The 18,571-nt window shown below is 40.0% G+C and overlaps 2 protein-coding genes and 1 pseudogene across 2 annotated transcripts; 1 reads left to right on the top strand and 2 right to left on the bottom strand.

The window, feature by feature from the left end:
• Positions 1–1,701: 1,701 nt before the first annotated feature.
• Positions 1,702–2,844, bottom strand: LOC115680113 (heavy metal-associated isoprenylated plant protein 8-like). The gene is made up of 4 exons (XM_030603850.1): positions 2,751–2,844; positions 2,298–2,467; positions 2,125–2,212; positions 1,702–2,051 (listed from the first exon to the last, which is right to left on the bottom strand). Exons 1-4 carry the CDS (start codon positions 2,842–2,844, stop codon positions 1,702–1,704), a joined length of 702 nt encoding a protein of 233 aa, XP_030459710.1.
• Positions 2,845–7,440: 4,596 nt separating this feature from the next.
• On the top strand, positions 7,441–8,412 carry LOC115680087 (uncharacterized). The gene has a single exon (XM_030603824.2). It carries the CDS (start codon positions 7,508–7,510, stop codon positions 8,360–8,362), a length of 855 nt encoding a protein of 284 aa, XP_030459684.1. The 5' UTR covers positions 7,441–7,507; the 3' UTR covers positions 8,363–8,412.
• A 6,141-nt stretch (positions 8,413–14,553) lies between these two features.
• LOC115680112 (protein COBRA-like) lies at positions 14,554–16,076 on the bottom strand (annotated as a pseudogene).
• Positions 16,077–18,571: the final 2,495 nt, after the last annotated feature.

The raw sequence follows: 18,571 nt of genomic DNA, 5'->3' as shown, positions 1-18,571 counted from the left end.
AGTCATTTCGGCTAATTTTGGCCAGATTTTGGTGATGTGGATGCCGAGCAGCCTACGTGGTGCTGCCGGCGTTGATATGGACGGTTTTTAATAAAATTTTAATATTTTTTTCGATTTTTTAATTATTTTTCTAATTTTTTTCTTTTTTCCTTCTTTTCTTTTTCTTTCTTCTTTCTTCAACCTTTTTTCGGTGATTGGCCACCCCGGCCATGTCAAGTTGGCTAGCCTTGCCTAGGTGAGGCCCGATTGACCCTTGCCTCGGTGAGGGCGTCCCGATGAAGGGAGCTTCGCCCAGGCAAGGCCCGGCGAGGGTCGGCCTAGCCTAAGCCAGATCTGGCAAGGCCGGCCATCGCCCAGGCCATGGCGGCCTCGTCGAGTGTCGCCCAGCCAACCCTCGCCTGGGTGAGGGTGAGCCCCGACGGAGGCTCCCCTCGCCAGATCTGGCGAGGGGAGCCCTCGCCGGGGCTCGCCCAGGCCGCGCCGAGCATCACCTAGCCGGGCGAGGCCAACCTTGGGCGAGGTTAGCCTGCCCAACCATGGCCGGTGGCTGGTCACCGGCCATGGGAGGAAGAAAGCCAAAAATGAAAAAGGAAAAAAAAATCATCAAAATAATAAAAAATCGAAAAAATATTAAAATTTTATTAAAAATTATCCACATTAGTGCCGGTGAAAATGTTCAGTGTGGTTCTTTGAAGCAAATGTTTTGACTGTTTTGACTGGAATCTGCAATCAAAGAACATGAAAATGTTCAGTGTGGTTCTTCCATTAATTTAAGTTCATGGACTACATTGAACATTTCATATAGAACATGTACCAAAAGTTAAGGGAATATATTGAACAAATTAAAAGTTCATGGACCAAATTGTACAATGGGTCAAAGTTCAGGGATTGTTTGTGTCATTATCCCTACAATGATTTATCACGATAACACATAAAATTCTACATCATTAGGAAAAAAAACCTACATATTGCAAACATTGGATTTGTTACATTCTCCACAAAAATTACTCCACCTAAGCGCCACATAAGCATATATTTACTAATCACCATGGAACATTGTGGTTATGATCTCTTCACTTTGATAATTTGCCTTTTATTACAATTTAGTACATTTGACTGCTCAAATTTTCTCTAACAATGTTTCTTTATATTAAAGAGCAAATGACCACACAAATCTTTTACAATGCTTATTTCTTTTTATCATTTATTCTCGCACATAATGCACGGGTTCATGCCTATTAATTGGTAATTCCACAGTAACAAAACTATATAGGTTTATTGTCCCTTTCTCTAACAATGGATCGGTTCAAATTCGCGTAAATTACATGTGAATCATTACCTTATTTGACATCGGTTATCGTGAATTGGATACATATAAATCGAATCATCTACACGAGGGAAGAGAATAGCTCCCAAGACAATATTGAGTTCATGAGTCGGATCGGATAAGATTCATGTAAATTTCATGTGAATCCGTACCTTATCTGACAACAGTCATCGTGAAATTGGATACGTGCAAACCGAATCATCTATGCGAGGGAGGAGAAGAGCTCCCCAGACCATATTCAGCTCACATTTACTCTATTTTTTTCATCGTGTCCAGAACAATAAAACTTAAAAAGGAACGACAGGATACGATATGACAATTATATTTGTTCATTTATGTGGCAGTGAAGCAGCTAAAAAAGAAGGAATCCCACCTTACATGACGGAACAAGAATGGACATCCTCGTCGCTGAAAGCATTCTCGCAGCAACAACAGAGGTGATTCATGCAGCAGCACTGAGGGCACCGAGAAGGACAGTGAACCCAGTAAATCAAATGGCCACCGTCCTCGTTCGCTTCCCGTTTCTTCTCCTCGCCTTTCTTATCCTTCTTCGCTTCGCCTTTCTTCTTCTCCTCGACTTTCTTATCCTTCTTCACTTCCTCCTTCACGATCTCCGCGTGCTTCCCCATTTGTTTCTTGATGTACTCCACGAGCTTCGGCGGCTCGACGGCCCCCTTGACAGTCACCGTTCCTCCGGCCATGTCCGGTTTCACAGATAGGACACCTGATAGAGCAACATAGGGCACACGAAAGTGTATATTAGGAATCTCTTGTATGATTAACGAGAAAAAAATTACCTTCCATTTGGTAGATGGTCTTCTTGATATCACGCACACAACCCTCGCAGTGCATGAAAATCTTGAGCACAACTGTTTTGACTGGAATCTGCAATCAAAGAAAACTATTGTTGTTCACTATCATTAACCCTAGAATGGAACATCGATCTTGCCAAGGTTATAATACATAAAACCTCTGTCTTCTTCATTTCTTCTTTCTTGGTCTTTGGCAGTTCTGGGCTTATGAGCTCAGCATTTTTGTTATATTTCTTCCTCAACCTCTCCAATACCTTCACAATATCCACATTTTCGCCCTTGACAATCACCTCGTGTTTCTCCCTATTCGTGACAGTTTCTTCGACACCTGATTTTCATAACGTGAAAATTAGTTTTTCTTTTTCCCGACGAGAAAAATAGCAAAAGTCGACTGTTATGTACAAACGGAAATAATGCTCGACGGTCAATGAAAATATGTCCAAATTTCTTATCCCTTGCCTTTTCTGAAATGAGAGAACGCAATGAACACAACAACATGGGAAATGACTTGGGATGTCTTCATCTTCTGCAATTGAATGGCTACCCTAGACAAACTATGTTTCAAACACCAAATGAAAAGGAATGAATGGAAAATTGAAATGTTGATGTACCATCGAAACCTCTGAGGCAATTACGAACAGTATCGGCGCATCCCTCACAGTGCATGTTAACCTTGAACTTGACATCTTGTCCTTTGTTCGTCATATTCTGCGACAGCTATTCCAATGAATAGCAAAAAATTTACAGCAAAACGAACTGTGAAATTGGCTTATGAATGTATAATAGACTGATCTATTAGCTTATTGCCATCTCCTCCTTATTTCATTTACAAGCATCATCGTTTGCCTTGTCCTTAATTTATTGATACATTTCGTTTCCTGATTAGTTCGATTTTTCGCCCATTATGCTCCTTTCATTCTTGTTATGAATGGATTTCATTCATTCGGAGTTTATGAGCCCATTCCGATGAAATTTGGTCTTAATGACCTATCAAAAAAATGTAAAATTTGTGGACAATACACGTACAATAGCTTGAGCAAATTGGTTTTTGTACAGGCACCATATATTTTTGACATATATAGATAGCTAGATCACTTAGTGAGTCATTATGTATAGACAGGATCTCTATATGTGTAAAGAAATCGGTGATAAATGCATAAAAATAGATATATCACTATGAGTGGACCTAATATGCATATTCTTAAGTTCTCGAGTCAAGCAAATTGCATGCTGTGTAATCCAACTTTATGTTTGAATGTAGTAAAATCCTAACTTATGTTGATACTCATGGTGTAGCGGATTGAGAAGATTCACTACTTATATCACCAGGAACGCGAAAGATCCAGCGAAGATCCAAAACAACGGCCCAAACCTTGGAAGAAGCAAGACTGAGGATTACAACAGAAATCTCGAATAACAACATGCCCCTTTGGAGTGAAAAGGCAAGGGAAGAATCATGTATAATTTTGCTAGACAAATAATTTAGTAAAAAACCAAACAGATGTCTTTTACCATGCCATACAAGAAGGGTAAAATTTCAAAAAGCCCAATGAAATGGAGCCGTTTTATTAGGGAAAATTACCAAAAAAGTCTTAAACCTATTGTACTTGTGCCAATTCAGTCTTAAATATTTTAATTTGGTCATTTTAGTCTTAAACCTTTTGACGGTTTGCCGATGAAATCCTTTCTGCCAATTTTGACCGGAAATCATTGACGTGGAAACAAGCTGTCCTATGTAGCACGGTCGGCACTGACGTGGATAATCTTTTATAATTTTATTAAAGTTTTCTAAATTTTTTATAAATTTTTTATTTTTATTTTTTCTTTCTTTTCCTTTTTTTTTCTTTTTAAGCCTGGCAAGGAGCGAGGGTCATGGCCCTCGCCTAGTGGCTATTTGGGCGGGGCTGAGACCCCTTCCCACGACAAGTGAGGGCTGCGAAGCCCTCGCCTAGTGGTCGGTGAGGGTCGCTGACCCTTGCCTGTGCAGCGACCCTCACCATACTTGGTAAGGAAAAGAAAGAAAGAAAAAGAAAAAAGAAAAAAATAAAATTTACCAACGTCAACGCCAACTATTCTACATGGCATTGCCAGTGTCAATATTAGTGATTTCCAGCCAAAATTGATCGAAATGACTATATTGACAAATCGTCAAAAGATTTAGGACTAAATTAACCAAATTAAAATATTTATGACTGAATTGGTACAAGTGTAATAGGTTTATGACTTTTTTGATAAATTTCCCGTTTTATCAAAACAGTCTTCAAAATAGTGCTTGTCTTAAAAATTAAAAAGAAAACCCATGAAATTAACGACTTCGTGTCAATTCAACCTCCGGACTCACTGGTGGCTTAAATCTTCACCGACCGACAAGCATGTGCATCTCACATGTCATTTTCAAAGTGATGGCCAAGGGCAATTTAGCCTCGGGACACCTCTCTCTCTCTCTCTCTCTCTCTCTCTCTCTCTCTCTCTCTCTCTCTCTCTCTCTCTCTCTCTCTCTCTCTCTCTCTCTCTCTCTCTCTCTCTCTCTCTCTCTCTCTCTCTCTCTCCGTGTGAAGCCGCGGTCGAGGCTTGGCGTGGGTGAGGAACTCGAAGGTGTCGACGATGTCAAAGGAGACGTCGCGGATGCGCTAGTTGAGGAGGTTGCGGACAGATGCCGGGAACAAAACTCAGCACAAAGATGACTCTTTTTTTAGTATTGATACCTTAATTTGGGCTAATGATTTATTGCAAGACACCCAAGAACAATTTAATACGCGGCGTATCCTCTTTAAACGAAGTAAAATCAAACAAAACTCGACAAAGCTCATGAAAATAGGTAGATTCGGAGCTATGCAGGGAAAAGTTTCAAAAAAGTCCTAAACCTTTTACATTGGTACCAATTCAATCTTAAACCTTTCAATTTGACCAATTTAGTGCTAAACATTTTCACATCGGTACCAATTCAGTCCATCCAACCAATTTAGGTCGGATGTCACTGACGTGGACGCAGCCGTCCTATGTGGCACCACCGATGCTGATAATTTTTTTAAAATAATTTTTTACTTTATTTTCCCTTTTCTTTTTATTTTATTTTCTTTCCTTTCTCTTCCCTCTGCTAGTCGCCAGCCTCTATGGTGACTGCCGAAGGCCGCCGGTGAGGTTTGGCAAGGACTAGTGAGGGCTGGATGAGACTGCCACCAGCCAGAGGCCGGGACGCCCTCGCCAACCTCGCCTGGGCGAGGTCCCCTATCGAATTTGGAGAGGGGCAGCCTCATCCAGCCCTTGCCGGCCCTCGCCAGGGGTCGACGAGGGTGTTCCCACCCTCGCCCTCGCCGGTCGGTCATCGTGGAGGTTCGTGACTGGCAAAGGAAAGAACAAAAAACAGGAAAGAAAAGGGAAAATAAAAGAAAAAATTATAAAATAAATTCGACAAAAATATTGTTAAAATGTTCACGTTAGCGCTGGTTGTGCCACGTCAGACGGCCGGCGTTCATATCAGCGATTTTCAGCTTAAATTGACTAGATGGACTGAATTGAAAAAGATTTATGACTAAATTGATTCAATACCAATGCAATAGATTTATAATTTTTTTGGTACTTTTCCCGAGTTATGCCCACCATATTACCGGTACTTGTTTCTTCCAAGAGCAAAAGTCCAAGGCACATTGAAGTTCGACTAAAGCCCTTTATTCAAAGCTGCATAATGCGAGTGATCATTGCACGCCCTCTCTCGACATGTACGTTGGGTTAGATTTTACGGGACAATCTCGTTGCACTCCGGATGCATGTGTCGAATCGTTTAATGATGTCAATTAATGCTGTTTCCATTTGATTCTGAATAATGCTGACCTTTATAAAGAGTCTCTTAATGACTAGCCATCTTGGTGGCGTGTCCTGCCGCCATATAATAATGTGTAGGCTTTTATCTATCCAATTTATAGGTAGGAACAATTCTTTAGGAAACTTTTTAATTAAGAGCCTAGTTGTTTAACCTAAAATATAAAGTAAAAGTAATTCTTTGCCTTTCCACCGTTATTCAATTTTTGGAAAATCATTCTACGTAAATCTGCATATCACCATTTGAGTGTCGTGGAAGTTTTCAGAAGTTTAGGGTTTGAAAAAAATGTTAAAAGTGCGTGAGCTGCAAGATTTAAATAAAGTAAGAAGTAAAATGTAAGAAGCAAAAGTCAATTCAGATTTGTCCTAGATCTAATTTCCTTACTTGACGAAAGTCGCCGAACCAAAGGTTAATTGATTGAGCATGTTTTAAAACCCTTACTCCTCTTGAAAAAGTAAGTCAAAGAAGAAAGATGCATTTATGGGGGTTCCGTCTCATTACCTCAAAGACATACATGAGTCAAATAACCCATTCATCTTGGGCCGTTACAATTAAGCTTTGATCACGGACTCGAAGGACGGATTTCGAACTCGATATCTCATTCAACAAACCATTTGATCAAGCCTACATTAATTACCTTAGGCATATATTTAGAAGTTATAGTTAGATTTGATCAACGACAAGCATTGGGAGGTCACAATCACGTCAGGCCAAAAAATCTTTGCCCCAAACCTGTATATGTTCGAAAGTAATTGGGATTTTCAATATGACTTGAGATTAGGAAGATTGTCCAAAAAATCTTAAACTTATTGTACTTTTGTCAATTCAGTCTTAAAATTTTCAATATGACCAATTAAAAACTAAACCTTTTAAAGTTTTGCCAATTGAATCCATTTGGCTAATTTTGACAGGAAATGACTGACGTAAATGCCGGTCTTCCTACATGACATGACCGGCGCCGACATGGACAATTTTCAATATTTTTTTCAATTGCTTATTTATTTTTCTTTTCCCTTTTTTTTTTCCTTCCATCTTTTCAATTTTTTGTTTCCCACAGTGGCTAGCAAACTGCCCGGCGAGGGTCACCGGAGCTCACCAGTGCCATTGTGGCCATGGGCGAGGCTGGCCTTGCCGGCTTCGGTGAAGGCGGTCTCGTCTTCACAAAATTGCACTAAGTTTTAAGATTTTTTGGACAACTTTCCCGATTCAGGACCGACCAAAAGCCCAGGAAGCAAAAACAATTTTTGTTTGGGGGAGCGAAATCCCCATTCGATGCCTCGACCGTATGGGCCTTACGTAAGCACGGAGGAACTCAACGTGGCTAAACAAAGGCTCATTCATGGCCGATCTAAGGTGGCGCGCACGCGCCCAGCGATGAGCGTGGGCGTGGAGACTCCAGACCGCCTCGGCGGGTGGCGGTCCCCGCCTTTATTATAACCTGAAAAAGAAAGGACGGCTCCTACCTCTCCCTCTCTCTCTCATTTCATCATCTCCTTCGCCAACGAAAAAATCTCGCTCCCTCTCCCAGACACACTCGCCGGAGCAGAGATGAAGATAAAGAACAAGGGCAAAGTCCACCCATCTCCCTCCTCCTCCTCCTCCGCCGCCGCCGCCGCCTCGCACCCTCCGTGCAGCGGCGCCGCCAGGGACGTCCCCTCCGTCATGAAGCTCCTGCCCGCGGCCATCCTCGCTCTCGCCTCCGTCCTCTCCCTCGAGGACCGCGAGGTCCTCGCCTACATGATCACCCGGTCCCTCGACACCGCGGCCCCCGCCGCCGCCGGCGGGCCCGGCAGGAAGAGGCCCCAGCCGTCTCGGAGGGGGCCCGCTGCGGCGGCGTCGCCCAGCTTCGACTGCGACTGCTTCGACTGCTACATGAGCTACTGGCACCGGTGGGACTCGTCGCCCAACCAGGAGCTCATCGACCAGGCCATCGAGGCCTTCGAGGACCATCTCGCCAGTGGCGAGCTCAGCAAGAGCAAGAACGGCGGCGGCCGAGGCAAGGCCAAGCGACGCGAGCGAGACAGCAGGATGGCCCGTGGGGCCGCCTCGGGCAAACCCGAGCCGGAACCCGAACCCCAGATGCCGGTGATCGAGACTGCCACGCCGTCCGAGGCAGAGGACACGGTCGCTGCTTCGCCAGAGACTGAGGTGTTAGCTACGCCGGTGACCTCTCCGGAGAGGGCTGGAACGGAGAAGCTTCCCGAGGAGGCCGAGCTGAGCTGCCAGCTCCCGGCGGCGGCTCCGGCGGCTCAGGTAGCGGCTCAGTCGGTCGACGACGCGGCGGCGAGGAGGCCTCCGGCGGCGGCGGCGAGCAGCCACAAGGGTTTGGCGAGGAAGGTGCTGCCGGACGTGTTGGGGATTCTGAACTCCCGTTTGTGGAGCCTTTGGAGTCCGAATGTGTAGTCCAAGCATCACAAAAAGTCCTCTGTTTTTTCATTAATTAATCAAATCAATCCCATCTTTTTCTTTCTTTTGTTGAATTTTGTGTTGTTCCTCGAGCCAAGAGAAGTAAAGGGGAAAGGGGGCAAAGGGCCCATCTTTTTCCCGGCCGGGACGGTCCATTCCAAGGTTATAACTAGTAAATAAATATATATGATTGCCTCGTTTCTTTATTACCAACATTAAATAACATGTTCCTTCCAACATATGGACTGAAATGTCCGGTCAGCGGGGGGTCGTTTTCGCCCGGAAAATATTGACTTGCCTTTTCCGAGCGATTTGATTTTGGGTTTTCGCCCTTTTAAGTGCTCCTCTTCTTGCTTAGGGACGAAGTTTGGTGGTGACTAAATTCGGTGGGCGTAAGTATCGAGTTTGTTCCTTTGTGAGGTGGGGGCAGTACTATTGCTGCACAGTGAAACCATCGCTTTAGTTAGTGGGGCGTTAGTTTATATATACCGGAATGCTCCATGATTTTCGGTCACTTCTTTACCTTATTCTCCTATTCTTTTTGTTCGAGAATGTCGAAAAGGGGTGCGCGAGTGTCGTTGCTTTCTTCCCTTTTGATTCCTTTGTGGGGGGCATTGTGCAAGTATAAGCAGCTTTTGGTACTTGGAGAGAGACCAAAGCGCCCCTTGGTTCGGCAGGTGAATTTCCTGCACCCCCCACCCAACAACTCTCCAGTCTCGACATGGGTCTAACGTTGTCTCTTTCGCCTGCCTAACTGGATGGATAGGTCCTGCTTTCCAATTGAATCTCTTTGGATGTCTTATCTTGGTCTTTTCCTTCTTTTTCCACTCTCTAATGGGCTAAAGGTAAGATGGGGTGTCGTTAAGCTTCGATTTCGTGTCAGAGGGTTGGTGGGATTTGATGCGTTGGACAGTGTAAAGAGCGTAGGATCCGGTGGGCTTTCTATTGTAGTGAAGAGACAGAGGGAGATTGAAGCTTGGTTGGACTGTGAAGTTGATGTTAATGGTGAAACCATAGAGCCAGGTCTGCTTCTTCTCGCCCACCCAGCAAGAAAATAGGAGAGATGTATATAGCTGGGACTCCTGTAATTATTAGGAAAAGGACCTTCAAAAGACCTGTCGACCGTAACACATTAATCCCAAACCTTATGTGCTAAATAAAAAATCTCAAATTATACGAGTTACGATATATTTATCCTGAACTTTTTCTTGTGACATCAAACACATCACGTAGGTATCATTATCAACATAATTTGCCTTCTACGTGAAGATATTTTTAACTGTGCTTATTGACATAAAGTAAATATGTCACACATGTACAAATTTGAAATCATTGGTGTCACAAAAAAAGGTAAATGTATCGCAGTGAACAATTTAAGCGAGGCTTTTTTCCTAATTATTATGTTGTGGGGCCAAATGGACTTTCGGTAATCGGCGCAAACATAGTAAATGAGTGCTTACATGAAGTATTTATGTGATCTACAGTGAAGTGCACGTGTCTATACTATGATAAATTGAACGTAAATTGATCATGTCTCCATGTTGAACGTAATCTGGCTATTGTTATGATAAAGATGTTCCACGTTTTTTTTTTAAGCGATGGTGTTCTTTTCGGCCCGACTTATTGGGAAAAAGACTTTTTCCCTAAGGTTTATCAATACCCTTTTAGGGAACATTGACCAAATGTTGGGTACTCCTTGAATTTTTTAGAAGCCCTTTCTTTTAACGTAAACAGGCTTCACTTCTCCTATTCATTCAATTGCTATGCTTTATATATTATGTCTAATAAATTGACGGCAGTGGGAAAAAAAAACAGAACATTTATTCGATAGCATGGCCCATTTATTTAATTCTTAAATCATCTAGTGGATCGAATTCGCAAGAGAAAGATACTATGTCCTAACATTAATCTTATTCTTATCCGCACCGTCTCCACCTAAATTAAACCGGTGTTTATAGCATCGGGACGCATGTGGTGGGGGGGGGGGGGGGGGGGGGCCTTTGGATGGTGGGCGTCACATTCAACGTGTGGTTTGATATCAAAAAACACTCGCGCGAGTTAAAAATCTTGCCTAAGATCGAAGCCTAAGAATATATTATACGGAAGATGGATAGGGACTTTTGATTCCGATTACCATAATAAAAATAGTGCATAACAGAGAATATGTAAAGAAGATTATATGTGAAAGTTTATGCAGATTCTTCTAAACATCTAATGTGTCCTAACATTGATCTTATCCGCACCGTGGACGGTAGGGGCATCACATTCGACGATCGTAATGATGGCGTTCCTCATCCAACTTGTTGGCCCAGGCTGACAGAAATGTGCAGCGGACCTCTCTTGATCTCGCTTCCTTCCTCTTTTCACTGTGGTCGAGGGGACTCGCATGGCATCACGTGAATCTCCTTTGTCCCATAAATTTACTATGGTATTTGCAAGGAGGCGGTCGAATGTACGTGTGGCCCGAAATCAAAGCCATCGCAATGGGAATTTTAGTACTCTCGAGCTCGACTCCCCCCGTGCTCTGTGAATCTGTGTTTGGGACATGAAACACGTACTTCGATCTGTGTTTCGGACGTGATATTCTCCGGTCGTTGGTGCGCCGTCGCCTCTGCTATCGCCGAGGTGTCCTCCGATACCTTTCGTGATGGAGTGGAGAGGTTCGCGAATGAATCGGGAGTTCGAAGGAGGTCTAGCTATTAAGAGAGGAGATTCAATACCTTTAACAACGTGGAAGCAGGTGAGTTTCGATCCTCATCGGAATTGGCGAAACCAAAAGCGCCTTCGAGTCGCTGTCGGATGGATATGAACTGCCCCGTGAAAACAATACGGGAAACGAAAGGATCCGAAATCTACGATTGTCGCGTTCGATCGTGTTTCGTCCGTCACTCGCTTGACACCCAATCACATTTACTATTGAGATGGAGAAACACACATGGTGGGTCAACCGAACAACCTGTGGCGTTTAATGAATTTTGGCGGGCAGTGTCTTTCTAACCACGGTGAAGAAGGAAATCTCGGGGTGTGGATTAGTACAAGGTGATGAAAACAAGAACAGGGTTATTATCAGATTTTAGTTTTAGGTGCGAATGGTAACCATTCTGCTCCAGAAATCAAATTCTTGCCAGAAATTGATTTCTGGAGGAGAAATCTGTTTGGTAAAACATGATAATTCATTTCGAAGAAATTGATTTGGGCAATCTGTTTTTGATTTGTTGATTTTCTTTTGCACCTAAAAAAATTTTAATTTTACTCAAAGTAGGTGGCCACAGGTATTATAAGTCATTCTGTAAAGTTTTAAAATTTTTTTGGGCACCTAAAAAAATTTAAATTTCACTCAAATTGGGTGGCCACAGGTATTCTAAGCCATTTTGTGAAGTTTTGAATTTTTTTATTTTTTATTTTTTTTGGGCACCTCAAAAAATTTAAATTTCACTCAAAGTGGGTGACCACAGGTATTTTAAGCCATTCTGTGAAGTTTTGAAATTTTTTATTTTTTTTGGGCACCTCAAAAAATTTAAATTTCACTCAAAGTGGGTGGCCACAGGTATTTTAAGCCATTTTGTGAAGTTTTGAAAATTTTTATTTTATTATTATTTTTCTTTTTTTTGGGCACCTCAAAAAATTTAAATTTCACATAAAGTGGGTGGCCATAGGCATTTTAAGCTATTCTGTGAAGTTTTGAAATTTTTGATTTTTTTTGATTTTTTAAAAAAAAATTCACTAAATTTCATATTTTCCCGAAATCTGACTTTTTTTTATTTTCTGGAAATTTTTATGATTTTTTCTAGAATTTTTCAATTTTTATGCATTTTCTGAAAAAAAAATTATGAGAAAATAGGGAGAATGCATTCCGGAATCAAGAAGCTATAAAAAGAAGCTTCTCTTTTTTTTGCCAAAAACTCATTCTGGAATCAAAAATGCATTCCGGAATCAAGAATGCATTCTGGAATCAAGTATTTTTAACAAACGTATTTTTATTTCAGAATGCAAAAATTGCTCCAGAATGCTTTCCGGAAATTTTTTAACAAACGCCATTCTGTTCCGGAATGCATTCCATGCGCACCCTTAGGTGCTGCATGAAAACCATTCTGGTTCTGTCCAGAACTGGTTTTTTGTTCCCAGAATCAGTTTTGGACCAGAAACCCGTTTGGTAATGCAATTTCATTTTTCTATTTCCGGGACAAGTTTGCTTGAAAAACTGATTCTAAAACCAGAAATGAGAACCAAAAAAAAGTTGGTTTTTCATTTCTGGAACAAAAGTGAGAACCATTTCTGAGGAATTCATTTTCTTCAACACATATATTCATATGGAAGTCACGATCTTTGAGGTGAGAAAAAAAAGCAAAAAATCAAAAATTTCAAAACTTAACAGAATGGTTTAGAATCTGTGGCTACCCACTTTCAGTGAAATTTAAATTTTTTTAGTTACCGAAAAAAATAAAAAAAAATAAAAAATAAAAAATTTCACAAAATGGCTTAGAAAACCTATGGCCACCCACTTTGAGTAAAATTTAATTTTTTTAGTTGCCAAAAAAAAATAAAAAATTCTAAAATTTAAAAACTTCACAGAATATCTTAGAATACCTGTGGCCACCCAATTTGAGCGAAATTTTATTTTTTTAGGTGCCGAAAAAAATCAAAAAATCAAAAATTTCAAAACTTCACAGAATGGCTTAGAATACTTGTGGCCATCCACTTTGAGTGAAATTTTAATTTTTTTAGGTGACGAAAAAAATAAAAAAAAATAAAAAAATTTCAAAACTTCATAGAATAGCTTAAAATACCTGTGGCCACCCACTTTGAGTGAAATGTACATTTTTTTATATGCCAAAAAAAATAAAAATAAGCAAAAAAGTAAAAATTTCAAAACTTTACAGAATGGCTTAAAATACCTGCGGCCACCCACTTTGAGCGAAATTTTATTTTTTTAGGTGCCGAAAAAAATAAAAAATAAAAAATAAAATTTCAAAACTTCACAAAATGGCTTAGAATACCTGTGGCCATCCACTTTAAGCGAAATTTAAATTTTTTTAGGTTCCGAAAAAAATAAAAAAATAAAAAATAAAAAACTTCACATAATTGCTTAGAATACCTGTGGTCACCCACTTTGAGTGAAATTTAATTTTTTTTAGGTGTCGAAAAAAAAATAAAAATAAGCAAAAAAGAAAAATTTTCAAAACTTCACAGAGTGGCTTAGAATACATGTGGCCATCCACTTTGAGTGAAATTTAATTTCCTTTAGGAACCAAAAAAAATAAAATAAAAATCAAAAATACCATTTGGGCATCTAAAAAAAATTAAATTTTACTCAAAGTGGGTGGCTAGAGGTATTGTAAGTCATTCTGTGAAGTTTTGAAATTTTTAATTTTTTATGTTTTTTTTCACCTAAAAAAAATTAAATTTCACTCAAAGTGGATGGCCACATGTATTCTAAGTCATTCTGTGAAGTTTTGAAATTTTCGATTTTTTGCTTTTTTTTTCACCTCCAAAAATTAAAATTTCACTCAAAGTGGGTGGCCACAGGTATTCTAAGCCATTCTGTAAAGTTTTGAAATTTTTGAGTTTTTGAATTTTTTTGGGCACCTTAAAAAATTTAAATTTCACTCAAAGTGGGTGGCCACATGTATTCTAAACTATTCTGTGAAGTTTTGAAATTTTTGATTTTTTAATTTTTTTTGGCACCTAAAAAAATTAAAATTTCACTAAAAGTGGGTGGCCACAGGTATTCTAAGCAATTCTGTGAAGTTTTGAAATTTTTGATTTCTTGATTTTTTTTGAAAAAATTCAACAAATTTCCTATTTTCCCGAAATCTAATTTTTTTTTATTTTCTAGACATTTTGATGATTTTTTCTGGAATTTTTCAATTTTTGGGATTTTCTGAATTTTTTTAAAGATTTTTATGAATTTTTCGGATTTTTTATTATTTTTATTCCATTTCTAAAAAAATGGATTTTTGTTCCTGGAAATAGAATTTTCTGTTATTTATCAAACGGGTTTTTATTTGAGGAAATAGAAATTTTGTGCTGTTATCAAACGGGTTTCTGTTCTAGAAATAGAAATTTTTTGTCATTATCAAACGGGTTTTTTTTCTCAGAAACTCATCCAGGAACCAGAAATAGAAAAATTTATTTCTGGTTCAGGAACTCATTCCGGAACAGAATGGTTATCATTCGCTACCTAGCGATCGATTACCAAAAACTGTTTGGCCTATACTTTCAGTACTTGAAGTCAACCAGTGAAGTTCCATTGCTATCAAACAAGCTCAAAGATCAGGGAAAGATCATCCCTCTCGATCAAGTCTGGCTTAGTGAGCATTGGAATGAAGATAACGCCTTCTCACGCTTTATGTCGAGGAGTCTCGTCGCGGTAGAGGCGGATTGGCGCACCGATCGTCATTGAAGAAAACATCGCTTGAGAAGTTCCATTTTCCAGGGCTGCCCTTGTAACTTATCGCGAGCTTCGCCGTGGAACCTCTGCTCCCCGGCGCCGCTAGCCCTCGATTGTAGTGTTTGATACCCCACACCACCTCCATGGTCCCTGCAATTAAGGTAGAACGAACGAGAAATTCCTCGGTCATGCTTTCAAGTGTTTTAGACCAACACGAATCATATATAGCATATCATTTGAGAATTATACCGAATGTTCAAACAACTTGAGATAAAGTAGAATTGTCCCTAGATTCGCCGTAAAATAAACATTTCAATGTACTCATTTTGTTACTTAACACCAGAGATCCAACTAACTATCTATAAGCAAAGTTAGAAAGAAGATTGAAAGCAGGGCAACTCCATAATGACCAAGCTCGGGAGGCTGGGACCAGTAGTTCGTGTTGGCACTAGCAAACTTTTGTGCCACCGGATGCTGAATCATGAGGATCCAATCCGTGTAATTAATTTGCGTGGCGATTCAGGTTCGAGATCGACGCCTCGAACCACCAAACGCTTCCTTTGCTTTTGGACAGCAAGTGCCAATTTACGTTGATGGGGCACATGTGGTTGGTGCGTCTGGACCGGCGATTTCCCACGCTCAGATTTGCCGGAACTCCTGCAAGCGACGAACATTTGCCATCTCGCTTGAACATTCGTGCCTTTTTCGCACTCTTTCGAGACATGAAAATTCCATACACCGTGTCTATGAAAAATGTCCTATGAACCTCACAACATCAGGTAAGACACGAGTCGAAAACTCAGGCAGACGACTTATTTACGAATTTATTTGCACTCGGCATCAATACATCTAAGCAACATAAGCATGTCCATTTTTTTTCCAGTTATGAAGCCAATCCATGGTTGTGTTGCGAATATAATGAACTATCAACTATGTGCTCTCCGATCCTTTATGAGCAGGCCAACCTGCGTTCTATGGATCAAATTGGAACGTCTCCGGTATTAACTCAATAAAGCCCATCACACAAAGTATTGTCCTCATGGTTAAAAATTGGCCTAATGTTAAGGCATCATGATAAAGGAAAGAAAAGAAGGTAGACAATAACATGGAAAAAGACTTACCGAGCGCACAACTCGGTGTCGGAGGGCTTGCAGTCGCATGCGTATGTAGCGCATCGGAGGGCTTGCAGTCGCACGCGTATGTAGCGCACGAGATCTTCATCCCTTGATCGGAGGACAAGGACATGCAGCACGGCAGCTTGTATCCTCGCGGCGGAGCGTAGCGGCACGCCACCTGCCATGTCACTGAAGTGCCCAGCATTGATAAAGCCACCCCAAGTCACAGTAGTACCAATTGAAAACACCATTTTCTTAGATGCCCTTCACCAATGACCGGCATTTCCTTTAAGTTGGTATTTAGCTAGAGCCTATCTTGTCAATATCATTGCAACCTAGCAAGTCCAATATATTCTCCATCCCGTCGATCCACAATTCCCCCTTTTCAGGATTTCCTACTCAAGCAAACCTTGGTGGTTTCAACTTCAAGAATTATTCGATTAAACCTTGCAAATGACGCTCTCCGTTTCCCGAACTAGAGGTAGCTTGTTGTAGTACCTGCTTTTCCATCAAACTCCCGACATTTGCAAGTGCCAAGAGGATTCCTTCCATATGAGGATCTTGCTTCAAATTGCCACCATAATTCATGTTGTTTTATAGGGCTTACGCATTTTACTTAATTTAATGGCTAACTAATTAGTAACAGAAGCTACTTGTACCACTTAACCAATCAAGGGCAAACACATACATTTACTGTTTTATACTTCCACGATCTACTCTACTACTTCAATCACTTGGCGTACCTTATCACTTCATGGGTAAACCTAGTTCTGATATCATATTGTGACATCTTTGGATTAACTCACTGATGTATTGTCCGTTTTGGTCTATCCCATATCAAGTCTCACGATTTTGTTCTTTAGCGTATAGGTAGGCACTTTCCTAAGAAATTGCACTTCTTGAGAGTGCTCCTACCTGATCACGCTTTACTTTAGAGTTTCAAAGCTCAGAATTGTCATTACTCAAAAAGTGTCTCAATGAGTTAATTCCAGCTTTTACATATATATATTCCAAAATCGCTCTCCGCTTGTTTAGTGGACAATTCGATTCATTCCTACTCCTTTCATCGTCATAGGACGCGCATGGAATCCGTTCTGGAGCAGAAATTCTGCTCCAGAATGCATTCCGGAACAGAAATGCGTTTTGTTAAAATAATTTTGGAATGCATTCTGGAGCAATTTTTGCATTCTGGAATAAAAAGGCGTTTGGTAAAACTTCATTCTTTTTTTTGCTCTAGAATGAATTTTTGCTTCTAGAATGAGTTTTGGCCCAAAAAAGAGAAGCTACTTTTTGTAGCTTCTCTATTCAAGAATGCATTCTAGCCCAAATTTCCTTTTTTACAAGAAATAAAAAATTTCAAAAAATCAAAAAATCAAAAATTTCAAAATTTCACAAAATGGCTTAGAATACCCGTGGCCACCCACTTTGAGTGAAATTTAAATTTTTTAAGGTGCCCAAAAAAATAAAAAACTTCAAAACTTCACATAATAGCTTAGAATACTTGTGGCTATCCACTTTGAGTGAAATTTAAATTTTTTGAGATGCCGAAAAAAAATCAAAAATTTCAAAACTTCACAAAATGGCTTAAAATACCTGTGGCCACCTACTTTGAGTGAAATTTAAATTTTTTGAGGTGCCCAAAAAAAAGAAAAATAATAAAAAAATAAAAATTTTCAAAACTTCACAAAATGGCTTAAAATACCTGTGGCCACCCACTTTGAGTGAAATTTAAATTTTTTGAGGTGCCCAAAAAAATAAAAAAAAATAAAAAATTTCAAAACTTCACAGAATGACTTAGAATATCTGTAGCCACCCACTTTGAGTAAAATTTAAATTTTTTGAGGTGCCCAAAAAAATAAAAAAATAAAAAAATTCAAAACTTCACAAAATGGCTTAGAATACTTGTGGCCACCCACTTTGAGTGAAATTTAAAATTTTTTAGGTGCCAAAAAAAAATTTTAAAAAATCAAAAATTTCAAAACTTTACAGAATGGCTTATAATACATGTGGCCACCCACTTTGAGTAAAATTTAAATTTTTTTAGGTGCAAAAAAAATCAATAAATCAAAATAGATTTCTGTTCCAGAAATCAATTTCTGGAGCAGAATTAGTCATGTTTTACCAAACAGATTTCTCCTCCAGAAATCAATTTCTGGCAAGAATTTGATTTCTGGAGCAGAATGGTTACCATTCGCACCCATAGAAGCCTAGCAGGAGTCGCTTCTCTTTCAGGCTATCTGGCTTCGGTGACCACTTCCCGCTCTCGTTAGACCGAATCGTTATAATATGTCACGGAGTTCAAGTTTATGAACCGGAGGTCGCATATTCAAATCCATAAGAACCGCTGGCCACGTCCACGTTCAAGTTCATGCATTCTATTTGGATGCACATGCTAAAAGCTCAGACTTAACTGGTCTATGATTTTTTGGGATTTGCAGCGATGTTCCAGAGGCTTCTAGGGGCGCGCATGGTAACATTTCTATTTCTCTATTTTTCTATTTTTCTGTTCCCGGGAACAGGTTTGGAACAGAAATCCGTTTGGTAACGCAATTTCATTTTTCTATTTCTGGAACAAATTTCTATTCCAGAAATAGGTTTGGAACAGAAATCAGAAGTAAAAAAAAATTACTTTTCTATTTCTGGAACAGAAATGAGAAATAAAAAATCTTCTTATCGCTTGCCCTCGCTACTAACCGGTTA

The sequence above is a fragment of the Syzygium oleosum genome, unplaced genomic scaffold (assembly GCF_021117445.2).
Source record: "Syzygium oleosum isolate NSW1041296 unplaced genomic scaffold, Sole_v2.1 Sole_v2.06, whole genome shotgun sequence".
In the NCBI taxonomy this organism is placed as follows: domain Eukaryota; kingdom Viridiplantae; phylum Streptophyta; class Magnoliopsida; order Myrtales; family Myrtaceae; genus Syzygium; species Syzygium oleosum.
The sequence above is the reverse complement of the archived record's forward strand: the minus strand, read 5'-3'. Positions and strand labels throughout refer to the sequence as shown.

Coding starts and splice junctions, on each gene's coding strand:
- LOC115680087 (XM_030603824.2), top strand. CDS start 7,508: ATGAAGATAAAGAACAAGGGCAAAGTCCACCCATCTCCCTCCTCCTCC.
- LOC115680113 (XM_030603850.1), bottom strand. CDS start 2,844: ATGACGAACAAAGGACAAGATGTCAAGTTCAAGGTTAACATGCACTGT. Junction 2,468..2,750: donor TTGCCTCAGAGGTTTCGATG/GTACATCAACAT, acceptor TATGAAAATCAG/GTGTCGAAGAAACTGTCACG. Junction 2,052..2,124: donor GACCATCTACCAAATGGAAG/GTAATTTTTTTC, acceptor TTGCTCTATCAG/GTGTCCTATCTGTGAAACCG.